Below are 16,759 nucleotides of genomic sequence, written 5' to 3' on the forward strand. Positions count from 1 at the left end.
AGTTCTAGTCACCCTGCTGCCTAAAATGATCCAATCAGTCCCAGTGACCCAACTGCCTCAAATGACCTAACCAGTGATAGTCAGAAACTTTTGTGGGTTACTATTGACAAACACTTAAGCTTTGATGTATACGTTGAGGAACAGTGCAAGAAGTTGTCCCAGAGAATAACGGTTCTTAGAAAGATAAGGAGATTCATCCCTATTGAACAGCGCATACTTTACTACAATGCTATGATCAAACAATTAATGTTGTATGGGTCAACTATCTGGTCAAACTGCTCTTCTGATAACTTAGCGAGAATCCTCAAGCTGCAAAAACGTGCTACCCGAGTAATTTTGAGAGCTGACACAAGATCAAATAGCGTAAATATTTTTAATAAATTAGGGTGGCTCCCATGTTATGATGAAGCTAAAATCAATAAGTGCTCGCTAGTCCTTAAGCGCCTTCAAGGAAACTGCCCCGGCTACATGTATGACCTTCTTAAATGCAATGCAGATTTACACACACGCAGTAAGCGGTACAGTGCCTTAAACCTCCTCTGCCCCAGATATGATCGTGAATCTGAGGGAGGGAGAACTTTTAGCGTGTCCGCAACCAGGCTCTGGAACTCTCTGCCCATTAACCTTAAAGAAAGTAACATGTATGACCTCATCTAGAAAAGTTATTCATAGACATTTTTTAACCAGATAAAATGACGTTGATCATTTTAGCGTAAATGAAACTTAATTTTATTCATAATTTTATGCTAATCCAACATTTCATAACCTTCCTCTCGCTCGACCTACCCCACCTGTATTCTTATTATAATTATAGTTTGTAGATATTCATTGTAAGAATATCTTTATAAGTGTAATATAGTTTTTACTATTGTTAGTCCTATTCACACATACACTTATACTTCCTTTTCTTTAAGACAAGTTTTGTTACTTAACTTTGTTTTATAAATTTAGGTTGAGGGCCACTAGTTACTCAGTTGAAGTACTGTCCCGTGTTACTCTCGTTAAATAAAGTTGATTATTATTATTATTATTATTATTATTATTATTAAATGACTCAATTGCCTCAAATGACCCAAATTTCCAATAAGCCATTTGCCTCAAATGACCCAACTGGCTCAAATGCCTGAATTGTTTCAAGTATCCCAATCAGTTCTAGTAACCCAACTGCTCCAAGATGACCCAACCAGCTGAAATGACAAAAGTAGCCTCAAATGACCTAATCGGTCCCAGTGACACGACTGCCTAAAATGACTTAACTGGCTCAAATGACTGAATCGCCTCAAATGACCCAATCGTGGTCAATATTCTAAATATTAGACAAGATATCCACTGGCGTTTTCACGGAGCAGGATTAAGAACAGGAAATAATTATCACGATCGACGAACATCTTACTTTCATGGCGCTGACCGTCAGAATTTCTCAGATAAAACACTTTGAAAGTGCATTGTTCAGACGCGTCAGAAAACACTAGGAAAACTTTCCGGAAAACGAATTATTTACAGCGACGAACTCTGTATTTTCTTGCCGTTTACCATCAGTAACTCTGTTTGAAAACGCTTCGAAAATGCAGCGCTCGTGCGCTCGCGAAAGCTATAGAAAAACACACAGGAAAACAATGCAAGCTGTTCACGAGTGTTTCCATAGAGCAGGAAAACAATAGACGACCAACACATTTTCATGGCCTAATCTCCGGAAGTAATTCTGTGAGAAAATGCTTAAAAAATGTAGCGTTCGCGCGCTCGGGAAAACTAAAGAAATTTACGGTAGAACAAGCTGTACACTAGCGTTTTTATGAAACGGGAAAACAATAGACGAATATAATCTTTTATGCCATTCACCGTTAGTAATTCAGTAGGAAGACGCTTGGAAAATGCAGCGTTCGTGCGTTCGGGAAAACTATAGAAAAACGTTCAGGAAAACAAGCTACACACTAGCGTTTTCATGGAGCAGGAAAACAATCAACAAAATCATGTTTTCATGACATTTACCGTTGGTAATTATGCGAGTAAACGCTCGGAAAATGCAGCTTTCGAAAGCTCGGGAAAACTAGACTTATAAAACGTTCAGGAAAACAAGCTGTACACTAGCGTTTTTGTAGAGTAGGAAAACAGTCAACAAAACATATTTTCATGCATTTACGTCGGTAACTCCGCGGGAAAACGCTCGGGAAATGCAGCATTCGTGCGCTAGGGAAAACTATAAGCCTACTCTGGGGCCTTAAGTCACTGTAACTTTGGGCGACTTTGGGCGATTTACGGCGACTTAAGGTGACTTAAGTAAAATTGGCAGAAAAAAACATTGCCACTTTTGGCGTTTCAGTTTAAGGCGACTTAAACTTAAGCGATTTTATTTGACTGAACTGATAAAATCAAAGTTAGTGAGTAGTCTTTCCAATAAAATCAAAGTTAGCGATTAGTCTTTCCATAAACCTTCAAAATATTTACAGAATCCGTTGCAGTAAACGCAATAGTCATTTTGGAAAACAATCGACAAACATCGTGTTTTCATGGCATTCACCGTTAGTTATTCTGAAAATGCAACATTCGCACACACGGGAAAACTATAGAAAAACAGGCTATTCATTGGTATTTTCCTAGTGCTGGATAACATGCCATGAACTTCGTGTTGTTCTTGAGTTTTACTGAGGGTGAACAGTGAATTTGGCGTGCGTTTTAAGTTATCGGAAAACTTGAACGTAATGTTGAGTTTTTCTGTCATTCACCATTCCGGAACCAAACCAGTGAACGGTGAACGAGGGTTAATTATTAACGGTGAACGAGGGATTTTTTTAGCCGAGAAGAGACCGTTTGAAACCGTTTGAAACCAAGAAGAGACCGTTTAAAAACGATTCTCAGAGCACTGGAATGCTATCCCAATATATGTGCATCGCTATTTCTTGCGTTATGATAACATAGCCTTGGAAAAACATTAAGATAATGTTGTTGATGAGAACGACTGCGATAACTAAGTACATGCAATGGTTATAGGACTGAGTGGAGTCCCATTCTTAAAGAAAAAAAAGCCAATGAAGTATACTATATAGATAATGTGTAAAACTCATTTAGCGTTAAATTAAAGCCTACCTATTCTATGAAAGGAAAGATTTATTTTACTCAGCTTATTTCTTAAAAGAGTCCCATTCGGTGTGTAATCATGTGAATGATAACAAAAGCGGTCCGATTTGTTCACTACGAGTATGATTAAATACCGAATCGTACGACACAAAGTCTTATTACCAATTAATTATAAAAATTACAATTTCCGAGAAATTAAGAATAACCAGGTTATGAAAGAAAGAGAAATTTGTATTTATAAGAAATCAAACTTGTGATTGTTTGATTTAAACTACAACTTTCAACGTGATTGGCTTATCAAACTTTCCGATAACAGACTATCCCATAACAACTTGGCAAGTGAATTAGTGCGAAAAAGGATTTTTTTTTTCATTACAATCAAGGAAACTGTATTTTTTTTAATTGCCATATTTGATTTAATTACCAGTTTTCCTCACTGACCCGAATAATTCTTATCATTTTAGCTTATAGAATCTTATGTACAAATCAAACAAATATATCTTATCAGACTTTTAGTTGTGTAGTATCGCTGAGTATTTTTACGAGTTCTGCCGTATTTTGACTCGCCCTACGGGCTCGTCAAAATACAAATAACGAGTAAAAATACTCAGCGATACTACACAAGAAAACGTCTAATAAGTTATTTATTATCCAACACGCCAATCTGTTATTTCAGTGCGGGCGAATTCGCGGATATTTATTTACGGGGAGTGCGTGACAGAAGTATGAAAAGCGGAACGGAATTGGCGCGTTATCGTGTTGCTGTTTCTATTTTCTTCATTAAATGAGGAAATTTTCTGGTCGTCAAGCTGTTTTTCTTCGTTCGATTCATCTAATAAACTTTGACCTATATTTGCCAGCCATTCTGACTCTTCCTTCTTCTTATCACCTTTTTTACTTGGAAATTTGAAGCTATAGCTAGGAGAAATTCTTTGTTAGCTACCCTTGGGAGAGGGACGATAAAAGGAACTGAGTGGTGCACATCCACCCCTGCTACTCACGCACGATTCAGAAAGCCTCGGCGTACAGTAGCCTATTGGAATGAAATAGGTGTCTTGATGCTGTAATGTACCTTCCAAGATCAAAGAAGTCCTACGACAGATTTCGTCCCACACAAAGAAGGTGCTAGATGTAAAGTTTTACTTTTCAGAAAATAAGAAAAAGATCCATTTTATGCAGACGGCGCTTTATGAGCTAGTTGAGGCTTTGCTAGTCGCGATATTTCTAAATGAAACTAAACTCTGTTATTCGGGGCTTCCTGAGGTTTTCCCATCGATTTATAGACGATAATTTTGCTCGAGCTCATTTCTTACTTCTAATGATGTTTGTCTTATTTTTAAATCAAAGTGAGATATCATGACATAGGACTCTACCTCAGCTATTAAGAAACATATACTGTATTCTCTATTCAGGAGACAACAGCCCTGTTTTCAGCTAGTAATGGTGGGGCATTATTCACATTATCGTCTTCCGTGAAAGCTTGGTCAAACAAGCGAGAAAACTTAGATGATTCGTGAAGTTATCACTGGTCGACGTTTCTTTCATGCAAAAACTATTTATATACTTCATTGTGAACTTGGTAGTTTGCTGTCCTTAGGGTATTTTAGCTCTATTTTTGTTTTTATTCTTCACGTTATCTTCATATGTTAGAAAGAAACAAAAGTAAGAGACTGTACCATTGAGTTTTTATTTTTACTCGCTCATATTAACCTTTTTATACTCCTCAAAGGAGTAATTAATTATTAAGGTTGTTGTTTCTTTCCATCAACATTTGGAATCACATTTCAGCAACCCTCGCGTCTTGCCACATCACACAGTCGACGTTTTATGACAAAATTTTCATCAGCTTCCTATGAAAAGAGAGAGAAATAAAGAAAGTAAACAGAAATACAAACTACGAAAACAAATTATCCAAGGATTCTAAAAGTATAGGTATGAACTCGAAAGAAAATGTCGACAACTTTCCCTTTACTGAATCAATTTTTTTGTCACCTTTTTATTAATGTTTTATTTTTTAATAACCATCCAGAAATTAGCGCTTTTTTATTTTCTTAGATCAAAGTTTCAAATAGATCAGACATGAGACTTTTTCTACCTTAAACGTTTTGGAATCTTCAGAGTACGAATTTCGTACTTGCTGCAACCAAACACTGAAAGCAGGGAATGGTAATAAGGGTGACGTCAAAATTATCATGCAAGAGAGAAGCAAATGAAACTAAATGTAGCTTAAGTTTCAAGTTTCGAAAGAAAACCAAAGAAGAGAAATAAAACTCTCATTCATCCAAAATTTTTCTCAGCCTTTCAAGAACTTTAGACCTATGCTTTTGCTGAAAAACGTTTTATCCGGCACGTACCCAATTATGCTATATTTCATTCAATAAAACAAATCATAGTATAAAAGGTGAATAAACGGAAAACAAAACTCCCAGCGTATGGAGGTACTCACCTGAAAGTCACTCATCACCTCGAAGGCTCTTTTGCCAAGACCGCTATTTGCTCCGTTTGCAAAGGCATCAGACTCGGGTGAAAATAACACCAGGAGTGAGAGTAAACCGATCAGACAAGTAAACAATTTGACTGCCATTCTAGCGCTGGGCACTTTCTGGTCAACGAGAGCTTGTCTTGGGTGCTAATGTAAAATGTTCTGGGCCACTTGTTTGTGGTCTTTTATAGGCTGAAATTACCATTAATTATTAACATGAAATAAAAGTACACTTTTAACATTCTGTTGGATACCAAATGGCCATCTCTGAGAAAAGAAGAACAAAAAAATGGCGGATCAGAAATAAAGAAATATAGTTGTTCATGGATATAGAAATTGATCTTAAACTTTTATTTGAAAAATATAATAAAAATTGGCACCCTATGGTTATATGGCTATTATACATAAATCGTAACAAAAATAATAATTAATATCACAGAGGCATTAATGAAATTTTGAAATTACTCAGTGCGGAATTTTTTTGATCTAAATTTTAAAACTTTATTAGATTTTGTAACTTTACAACAACTTTAATCGTTCATAACAAACGATATTGATCATTTATAAGGTAACTATGACACGCTCATTTTTGCATCCTTTGATAAAAAGGAACTTATTTGTAAAGCTTACCTTTGTAATGATAGGTAATGGATGAAAAAAATCTGTGAAAATTGTTTATCCATGATTAACAACGTGCTGTTCTCTTGCATCATTCCGCTCTGACCAATGTTTTGATCCATAAAATACTGTTTACAGCTGGAACTGCATATTTTACCAATCACTACTTGTTTGATTTACATTCCAGAGTGACTTGTCACTGTCAGTGGAAGTTTTTAATTTTTTTTTTGATCTTGATTAAAAAAAAATAAGATTTTGTAACTTTAACACAATTTTAATCGTTCATAACAAACTATATTGATTATTTATAAGGTAACTATACCAGGCTCATTTCTGCGTCCTATCTTATTGATTTTTAATAGTTTGATTTACATTCCAGAGTAGCTTGTCACTGTAACTCGAAGTTTTTAAGTTGAAAGGGTTCTTAAACACTTCTTTTAGCATTTTTCAGCTGATATTAACTATTTGCTTTTTAACTACCCACCTAGATAAAGGAGACGTTAATGAAATTGGTTTCCTTCGATGACGTGTATGCAGTATATAGATATTAAAGTTAAAAGTAAAAAGAAATCGTATTTGGTTGAACATGGTTGCTGACATGCCTTCCAAAATTTTAAGATTACGGGTAGGAATTCTGCACTGGAACACAAGCTGGGGCAGGGGCGGGCCGCAGAGAGGAATGGGTCGATAGGTTAATTTTTTATCAAATAAACTGAGTATAGCAGGAAAGACCAGAGCAATATTGTCAGTCATTAAAGATCCCCACGGGCTCTTCTTTTCATACGTTTGTAAAAACGCATGAGAAGAAACCTTGTATCAATTGATTTGTGTCAGTTAGTTAGAAGTATATATTCACTGACTAACGCATCCTAGTCTTCACAATAATTTGTAATGGCATTAAACGCCTGTTGTGTTACATTCGCGTATCAGACCGCAATAAATTAATGATTAAAGCTACGAAGCTGCTCAAAGCATTGGAAGTCGAAAAGTTCAGTTCCAAAACCGAAACAAAAACAAAAATTTTATATAAAAAGAAAATCCTGTTGTTGAAATAATATAAAAAGTTAAAAAGCATTACTTGAATTAAACTCCAATCGACAGGTGCTCGATGTAGCTTATATTTTATAAATGCACTCAGGGTTATTCGATTCATGAAATGTCCATTAAACGATTGTTTTAATAATGATGATCATAGTCAAAAACAAAACGGGATTTTCAGCATTTTTCTTTAATTTGTAATTCTCACGTCAACCTGTATTTTTCATCAAGATAAATTTTTCATTACTTCACATTTTTTGCGCCATAACGCACTAGAAACTCTAGTAGATGAATAAGTCTCTGATTCGGCTGCTTCTGAAATCCTGTTTCAACAACCCATTCTTCTTGCCACGTCACACACACGGCGTTTAACGAGGACATTTCTAGCGTCGTCCTACGGAAAGAATGGAAGAGTAAATAATTGTACCAAAGTTGAAATGACACCAACACGCAAGCACAATTTCTTTTGTTATTCATCTACTAGAAGTAAAGTGTATTGGCGGGTTGCTTGATCATTGGACCAATTTATCGTCTTAGGAATTTTAAACGAATAATGAATCAAGCAATTTATGCGTGTTCGATTACGTTTGTCATCAAGTTCTTTTGACACTCTTAGACACATTTTACTTAAATCTGATGGACTTTAAATTGATGGACTTGTCGCAAAAATGAGTAATAAGGTATTGTGAAAAGTCAAAACCAAAAACAAATAGTTCTTACTTACCTTCTTGTCATTACGGTTTAAAAAGCCTCTCTTACCATGGCCACGAGAACCAACAGTTGCCCCATTACCAAAGGCGTCAGATTCGGGTGAAGATATCACCACAAGGAAAAGAACGCAAACCAGACAAAAAAAGAATTTGACTGCCATTCTATCACTAAGTACTTTCTGTTCAGAGAATTGTCTTGGCTTTGACAAAGTTAAGAGTCTTTTATCAGTTTTCTTTAATATACTATAATTTTTGGCGATGAATTATTTAAAGAAAATGATCAAAACCATTAATTTCTGGCTGGTTAAAGTGATTAAATTAATACCAAAAGGACGGAGATGCAATGGAGGAATAAATTGCCACGCGGGAAAAAAGTTCGCAATATAGTCCTACTTTTATTAATTGAAAAGCGAACAAAGACATACTATATGTATATATCCATTTAATGTGAATATTACAAAGCAAATTAATTAGTCATAATAAAAGAAAAAAACTACTGTGTAATGAAACTTTATGAAGTTATCACAAGTTTTATGAAGACAACACGAATATGACATGTTGGTTTATTTTATCGCCTGTTTTGGAGACAATGAGACTGAAACACGAAAGCTATCAGCTTGCTAAATTCTGATGGACAAGTAATCAGTTGTCTTCAGAGCTGCCTTGCAGGAGATCAATCGGAAAGGAACGATTTCCGATCTTTTATAATTAATATTCTTAGTTTTTTCTTTTAAAAGTTAATTTTTTGGGTTTGGTTTTTTTTAACTCACATCTCACATTTACCAAATCATCCACGCGTCGACACACGGATGCTTCGTGGAAGTTTCATGACAATCAAACATGCTCTGGCATTATTAACTCACTAAAAAAAACACACCTGTTGTTGAATATACTTCAACCTACAGTCTCATTGGACTCGCTTAGTTAATTACATATATTGGAATTGTTATATAAACCCACAAAGGGATTGTCTTTTAAATTGTCGATGTTCGAGGTGTCAATCAATTGACCGCTCGCTTTTTTTACAGCCTGATTGCTACTGCAGTTGTAATTTAGCCCTAAAAGCTCAAATTGAAATACTCTTTTAATTGATAGACGACTGGAAAACCTTGAAGCCTTGGATTCACGTTCATTGATCACAGAAGGAAGACTGTCCTGCTTTTTACAAAAATTGCTATGAAGCCTTTGAAGGAATTTCGCCCACATGTAGGTCTGTAAATTAGCCCACGCTTTTTGTAATTCAGCGTATGGGTCGAAAAAAAACAATAGACCAGAAAAACATGCCACCAATCCGTCGAGTGACGTACAGCTGTTCTTGTTACCGCTCGGCTACACAGTCTGGCTAAGTTCAATTTCTACATTGTTATGTAAAGCCGAGCTTCAAGTCAAACTAATAAAGATGTAACTATGCTTACGTGTACAAATTAGCAATGAATACAAATATTAAAAAAGCTTTAATAAGAGGCTCATGTAAAAACCATCTAGTCAGCTGCGAGGAAGAAAAAATTAAAGAGACTCTCAAGCACAAAAAATTGTTTTCAAACTGACGTGCAAAGGGACAAAAGTCATGAAACGGGCAGGGTGTTTGAAAAAGACTTACAAATTAAACTTGGTTTTGGGTTTCTTTTCGCCATTCCTCTTATATCTTTTCAGTAATAAAATGCCGGCAGGAAACTTTGCTAAGGGTAGCGCAGCCATGTTTTAAACCACCTGGCGCTGATCGTAGTCTTTTATTTACCTTCGTTGTTATTCCACTTTTTCCCTAAAGAAAATAAATAGATAAGTTGATTTCATAAAACTACGAGTAAAACTATCTCCTTGTGTTATGAATTAAAATTTTTGATAAAGATTTCCATTTCTACAGTAGTTTTATCTTCATTGACTCCTTGTAGGCCAATGCAAAAATGAGTGGGAGTTTGTGAATTTCATTTTTATCTTCTGTAAAGAAGTAAAAGCTGAGCTCTCAAATACTGAATAAAACCAGTCCAAGAGGTCTTGTATCCTCTCCGAACTTTTTTTCACTTATGAACTTCGAGTTGGAAGTGAAATAAATTGAACGGAAGCAGGGGTGCGCAGACAGGGTTATGAGTTACACAGATATATATACATATATCTATTACGTTTTACTATGTTTCAACCATTATGAGTTTTACACTTTTTATGAGGAAAAATAATGAATAACTTTAAATTTCACCCTTGAATAAATATCACTATATAGATTTATTCATAATTAAATCCAGGTACATATTTCATTTTAATTCTTCCCAAAGTTTGACCGGTTTTGCTCATCGAAGGCCGTTTACTATAATTGTTCAAACGCGGACACAGTGTGTCATTTGACTCGGTGGCGTTCCCTTTAGGCTGCATGCTATTTTATTGTATTGATATTCTTGGTCGTGCCATCGGACACACCGCAGAAAACTCGCCATGTCATTTCATTCACTGCCTATTTTCTAGCGTGTGATTCAATGGTGCTCGTGCGTTCATCTTATAATACGTTTCTCGTGGAGGGTCACAGAGCGTTTCTAGTCACAACACGCCATCTTAGGAAACCATCACGTACATTGGAAACCAGTATAAACATAAACATTAAGATATTTGTCGTGGTAGTCAATCTTATAAGTTTTCTAGTTACCAATTGCGTCATTCCTCGAGGCCCGGAATTGGATACTTTCGGGAGGTTCTCTTATGTACTACGGTTGGCGCCCACAATTCATACATATCTCTGATTACATAGCCAGAAATTGTGGACGGTAAGCGGCAGTCAACGCGGGCGCAAAAAACAAAATAAATCAAAATGGCGGTTAGAGCGAATAAAAGAGTAAGTAAGGGCTATTATAAGGATTTAAATGATACGAGCACTGCTTTTGAAAATAAAGTGAATAGAAAAACCTCCTAGGGTAAGTTGGAATACCAAAAGAAAATATCTCACCTTCACTGTGATCAACCTCTTGAACCTTTTCTTGGCCTCTGACAAGATAATACCATTCTTTAATGGTGCTATGGGCCAAAACAATTGTCAAGGCTATTTTTCTTGCTTCTCTGTCTCTTGCATATTGCAGTGAGATGTCCACAACGTTGATTTTCCAAGGTTCAAATTATTTAACTGGCGATATATCAGACATGGCACATATGAATATAATTATTTCAGCAAAAAATCCCTCCCGCGTTCCCGCTTTTTTTCGAAATTATATTCAGCGGCTTCTCTATTTTAATGTAAATACTTCGTGTATGAGGAATTACGAAGAATAACGAAGATGGCTACCAAATAGCTGCCGAGAAGAAGGAAAACAAACCGTCTATGGAGCGTTTTCCCCTCAGTGATGGCGCCCATTCCACATTGGTCTCACTTTCAAAGAAGCCTGCTTTTCGTCTTGAAAAGGCAGTGCCCTAGAGTGTGTTTTTTCTGGGGAAAAACGTTTGGTTTGCAAGGGTTACATCTCATCTCTTGAATGGGAAGATGGGAAAACTTGTCGGGACAAGAACGTTTTCTCCTCACGCTCAGAAAGGCATGAAGTTAAGTGCTGTTTGAAGAGGTTAGTAAGGGCTTCATTGTGTTTGTCTGGAGTTCTTCTGATGGGAAAAGGCAGTGGCTTGACTGAAATTATTTTCATTTCTTGTGCGATAAAAATGTAGTTCGATTATTGCTTTATTAATTTTTAAGCTGGGGAAAGTACCCATTTGAGCGGAAATTACAAAAATTAGGAACGTAAAAAATCTTCCCCATATTTCCTTTATGTTCTGCCGCCATATTTAATCTCTTTTCGTGTTATATGCGCATGCTTACGGCCAAGTTGGCAGCCATGTTGTCCGAAATTTCTGGCTATTCTCTACTTTCGCATGACCCATAATGCTTTGCGCCTTGGGGGGTAGCCTGGACTTCAGTGGGCGCCATCTTGGATTCTCGTCGGACGAACTGGTTGTTGACATGTTCTAGAATGGGTAAAAGTGACTTTTGTTGTGCCCATGGTTGCTCGAATAACCGTAAAGGAAATCCAGAATTAAAGTTCTACAGAATTCCAAAAGAAGAAAGGCGAAGAAGAGCTTGATTGTAACGTATAAGACGAGTGAATTTCACTCCAACAGACAACGCTCGTCTTTGCTCAGTGCACTTTGTTGGAGGTGCAAAGTCTGACGATCCAAGTGACAAGGCATTCGTGCCATCAATATTTATCCACAGCCATAGTTCGATTAAGACATCTAGGTCGAGCAAGAACAGTTTAAAAACGGACACGACACAGTATGTTGAAATGCCAAAGCCAAAGCGAAGGAGACTTGAACTACATGTAAGTGAAGTTACAACCAGATCCTTGATTTGACACAAGCTTATTTGTTGTCTATAACTCAAGTGTAAGCATATGACTAAAATGCAAAATAGCTAATACTTTGTATTCTTGTTGTTATAATTTTAGGCAACTGAAGCAAGAGGGAGACCACAACAAGACCAGTTTACTATTGAAGACCACAACATCTGGGGAAGCTGCTTACCTTCAAGCCACAACTTGAAGGAACACGACTACTACAAGCTTCAAGTTGATCCTGAATCTCTCAAAGTGGATCAGTCAGTCGTAGATGAAATGGTTTTGCTGAACAGGAAAATTGCTGATCTAGAAAAGGAAAATAACTATGTTCCCAGCAAATGTCTTATCCTTGAGAATATCAAGCTGGATGATAAGAGGTTTCAGTTTTGGACTGGCTTTCCAAATTATGCCACCTTCAAAGCCCTCTTTGATTACTTAAATTTTGTGGCCCTTCAGAAAAAGAAAAATTGGAGAGGATCTGAGATGAAATCCAAAATTCTGACATCAGAAAAAAAATGCCCAAGATCCAAATTTACTTTAGAAGAGGAGTTTTTTATGGTGCTGGTCCGCCTACGTGTGGGTCTTACATTAACAGACCTGGCCCTTAGATTTAGCCTAAGTGAATCAAGTGTGAGTAAAATATTCACCACTTGGGTAAATTTACTACATTTTTATTTGAAGGACCTGTGCCAGATGCCCAGTTACTGTGAAGATCATGGCAGGGCAAAGCAGTTCTCAAAATTCCCTCATTTGAATGTTATTATTGACTGTACAGAAATTTTTGCACAAAAGGCATCTTCGCTACAGGCTAACAAGGAAATGTATTCAAATTATAAGAGCCACAGCACTTTTAAGTTTTTAGTAGCCATTAATACTTGCGTTGCTATTTTTTATGTTTCCAGGGCTTGGGGTGGGAGAACATCTGACAAGCACATTACAGAAAATAGTGCTGACTTTTTAGCAACATTGGAGCAAGGAGATGAGGTTATGGCTGATAGGGGGTTTGATATTAGTGATACAATGCGTGAAAGTGGGGTTAAGGTTACTATTCCGGATTTTAAAGGGCAAGGGAGGTCACAAATGAAAAAAGAAGAGGGGGAAAGGTCTGAAAAAATAGCAGAAGCCAGGATTCATGTCGAAAGGGCAATTCAAAGGATCAAAACTTATCACATTCTTGATAATGAAGTCCGACTGAGTATGGCTCACTTGGCAGAACAGATTTTTACTGTTTGTGCATATTTACTTAATTTTCAGACACCAATTTTAAAGTGAGCACAAACAGTTTTGAAACAAGAACTGGCTATTTTTATTGATTTCTTATATTTCTTATATTTTCATGTTTATAATATATTACCAAGTAAAAATGTTAGCAACACCTAGAGTCTTGGCTGTGAAGCAAGTAAATTATTATTAAAGTTTGCAAATAAAACTACTTGCATATTATTCCGTTGAAATCTATTTAAGCAAAAAAGCTATACATATCACCTGTATTAGAGTGATTTTCATTATGGTTAATCTTAATCTTCCTTTCAATTTTGATTATATATCCCTTGATAAAGTAGGAAAAAACAATGCATAGTTCACCCATACTTCCAAAGCAGATTGAAATATCGTTACTCTTGCCTTAAGGTAGATAAAGTGGAGAAATCAATGCCTAATTTACCTATCCTTTCCAAACCATCCTTCACTTTAGGGTACGCAAGCTCCAGTAGCAGTACATTATAATAAAATTGCTCAAGTCTTGACAACTTAGTGTTCCAAAACTCAGGGTTGTATACTACTCGTTTAATAAATAACTTGATGCCATCTGAAGCAATAAAATCTGTCCACTTTCTTCCAGTGCAAAACAACTGCTGTTGAATTTGATAATAATATGGATGGTTTTCATTTATGCTATCAGTAGCTTTCACAATGTTAAGCCTCAAGAGAGCAGTTTCTAGTGTTTCACTGTCCTGGGGATGAATTTTCTTGACTTCAATGGAACCATTATCACCAACAAGTCCATCGGAAGAGGCACCCAAGAATGGATGGGACTTGGATACAAAAAATCCACATGGCTGTACTTCATTCCCTGTGCATTTAGAATATTGATTAATAATTTCCGGTTCTGATTTGATTCCATCCTTCATGTATTGTGATTGAAAGGCTTTGTTGTAACAGAGGATTTCTTGCATGGCTTTGGTGGGGCTTGTTGTTTCTTTTATAAGAGCACGCTTACACTTGGATGCAGTGATTCTAGGGAAGCGATCAGCATGCCACTGGGAGCTCCTCGACTGTTCTCTTGTGGCATTTTCAATTTCATTAATTCTGTCATCATCCACGCCAATCTTCTCAATGATTGAATCTGCTTTCCTAAGAATATCGGATAAGGATGCTGGATGATCCTTTATAGGGCTTATAATGTTCTCTTGTTTGGTTCTTTCATTATCTTCAAAATCAACTTGTATTTCATGACAAAAAACAAGATTTATGTCATCAGCTGTCATAAAATCAGGAAGATTATGAAGTACAGTTTCTGAAAAAGCGTAATTTTCTTTACTACCAAGAATGTGGTAGATTGGGGGCAATGGAATACCTTGATTTGCATTACGACGTTGACAAGCGCCTTTTTACCGATTGATTTTTCAAAATCAATAAATAATACTTTGCAGATTTCTTTCAGCCTCGGTTTAGTTAAACTGGACACTTCTTTGCAGGTTTTTGGGAGTTTCAAATTCACCTTGCGTTGAGCACCAAGATCCACCATTTTGTTTACTGTGGTTACCCCCCAAGGCGCAAAGCATTATGGGTCATGCGAAAGTAGAGAATGAGATAACTCGAAAGCCTTGTCCCTAGGGAAACGATTGATTCAAAGGATATAATTTACCAAAGATCCACGAGAAACGAAAGTTACGTAACGACAAATAAACGTACTTCCCGATTGCAGAAATATGGATATTTTTTAGTTTCAACACTCAATAACGTCGTTCGCGTTTTACAGTAATTACACTCACTAGAGGTTAGACATACGCTGGTATATTTAAGTTATCTTTATTTGAACCACAAACACATGGGACTGGATGATTAATTTTTCAATTTTTAATTTACTCATCCCAGCCTGTTTATTGTCTTCAATGACTAGGCTTTGTTTTATCATTCTGCTTCACAAATTTAGGTTCAGCAACCCACGCGTTTCGCAGCGTCACACAAACGGCGTTTCATAAGGGAACTTTCTAAATCGTCCTGTAAGATGAGAGTAAGAAAATAAAAATAAAAGTGCAAAATATATCATGTGACATGAACGCGTTTTAAGAAAATATACAGTCAATAAGGAAACAGATGTGAACAAATTTCATCCGAGCTTTTAAAACACGCTATACAAAACTTAACTTTTCCCTTTACTTTTTAAAATCAACTTAAAAACGGATGTTGCCAAAAATAGCATGATTTACTTGCTGCAGAAGACATTATCAGGTATCTTGCCAAATTGTATTCAGTTATATACTATGGAAACTTTTTTTAGTGAATAAAATAAAGCCAGGGGAAGCTTATACTTAACGCTGCAGTATACGCACATGAAAGTTGATCTTTTGTGAGCGTTCGCCTTTGCGACCACAGCTTCCTGAGGGAAGGCCCATACATGCTCCATTCAAAGTGGCTTCAGATTCAGGAGAAAATAACATGGCAAGGAAAAGGATACAAATGAGACTGGAAACCAATTTGATTGCCATTTTGTTCGCGGATACTTTCTGATCAGAAAGAATTTGTTTCTGTCGTGGAATGCTTGTTTCTTATCTTAAATAGGCTAGAATGACTAAATTATTTAAGGAAAGTGACAGAAGTTTGTCATCAAGCGAACTGTTGAGCAGAAAAGAAAAGCAGAGAGAATGATTGGGAAGAGATGAAGCAATCAAACTTTTCATGTAAGTAAAAAAATGTCTTTAACCTTTTCATAAGAATTGATCAAGAGTGTTTGTTTATTAAATAAGAAGATATGAAAGAGCAATCATTGTTATACAAATTGGAACGAAACAAATGAAAAAATTAATTGTTTGAAATAAAAATGAGTCAAAAAATATTTTTTTCTAGGTGGCAATATAGTCGAGTTAATATCCTTGGCTTACTTGCATTTTTGTTTTTTCGGTAATGGCTTTTTCTCGGACATCTAGGAGTTTTTTTTTTTTGTCGTTGTTTTTTTTTTTTTACATAGGAATCTTTATAAAATTGTAGGATCATTATTTACCGGCTATAACTTTAGGTATTAAATTTCGACTGAAATAGCAGTGTTTTCCCTCAGTTTTCAATCATTTTTCTCCTTTTTCTTAGTCTTTTCGGTAGATGACTTTCTGACTTTCAAATTACCAGCGTACCTAAAAACAATTTTGATAGAAGTTAATGAGATTCGACTCCCATATTAATATTGGAGTTCCGAACTCTTTGAGAGAGTGAAAACTCACGATAAAAAACCTGCATGATATGTGATGTATCACTTATTTCATCGCTCACACACCCTTTTTCTCACTTATTTTGAAGCATTTGTAATAAAAAATTACAAG

The 16,759-nt window shown here is 36.1% G+C and overlaps 2 protein-coding genes and 2 long non-coding RNA genes across 5 annotated transcripts; 1 reads left to right on the forward strand and 3 right to left on the reverse strand.

Moving 5' to 3' along the window:
• Nucleotides 1–4,743: 4,743 nt before the first annotated feature.
• On the reverse strand, nucleotides 4,744–8,140 carry LOC111328148 (uncharacterized). Of its 2 annotated transcripts, XR_015991897.1 has the most exons (3): nucleotides 7,938–8,140; nucleotides 5,522–7,607; nucleotides 4,744–4,925 (listed from the first exon to the last, which is right to left on the reverse strand). It is a non-coding gene; the product is annotated as an uncharacterized LOC111328148 (long non-coding RNA). The 2 variants fall into 2 exon arrangements; XR_015991898.1 differs by lacking the exon at nucleotides 7,938–8,140 and having other exon boundaries at nucleotides 5,522–5,773.
• Nucleotides 8,141–12,223: 4,083 nt separating this feature from the next.
• On the forward strand, nucleotides 12,224–13,653 carry LOC148723306 (uncharacterized). Its single transcript, XM_088734216.1, has one exon. The coding sequence runs from the start codon at nucleotides 12,501–12,503 to the stop codon at nucleotides 13,494–13,496; it is 996 nt and encodes a 331-aa protein (XP_088590342.1). The 5' UTR covers nucleotides 12,224–12,500; the 3' UTR covers nucleotides 13,497–13,653.
• On the reverse strand, nucleotides 13,507–15,007 carry LOC148723307 (uncharacterized). Its single transcript, XM_088734418.1, has 2 exons — nucleotides 14,944–15,007; nucleotides 13,507–14,829 (listed from the first exon to the last, which is right to left on the reverse strand). Exons 1-2 carry the CDS (start codon nucleotides 15,005–15,007, stop codon nucleotides 13,838–13,840), a joined length of 1,056 nt encoding a protein of 351 aa, XP_088590544.1. The 3' UTR covers nucleotides 13,507–13,837.
• A 277-nt stretch (nucleotides 15,008–15,284) lies between these two features.
• Nucleotides 15,285–16,089, reverse strand: LOC148723308 (uncharacterized). The gene is made up of 2 exons (XR_015991951.1): nucleotides 15,779–16,089; nucleotides 15,285–15,446 (listed from the first exon to the last, which is right to left on the reverse strand). It is a non-coding gene; the product is annotated as an uncharacterized LOC148723308 (long non-coding RNA).
• Nucleotides 16,090–16,759: the final 670 nt, after the last annotated feature.

This window comes from Stylophora pistillata, chromosome 9, assembly GCF_964205215.1.
Source record: "Stylophora pistillata chromosome 9, jaStyPist1.2, whole genome shotgun sequence".
Lineage (NCBI taxonomy): Eukaryota > Metazoa > Cnidaria > Anthozoa > Scleractinia > Pocilloporidae > Stylophora > Stylophora pistillata.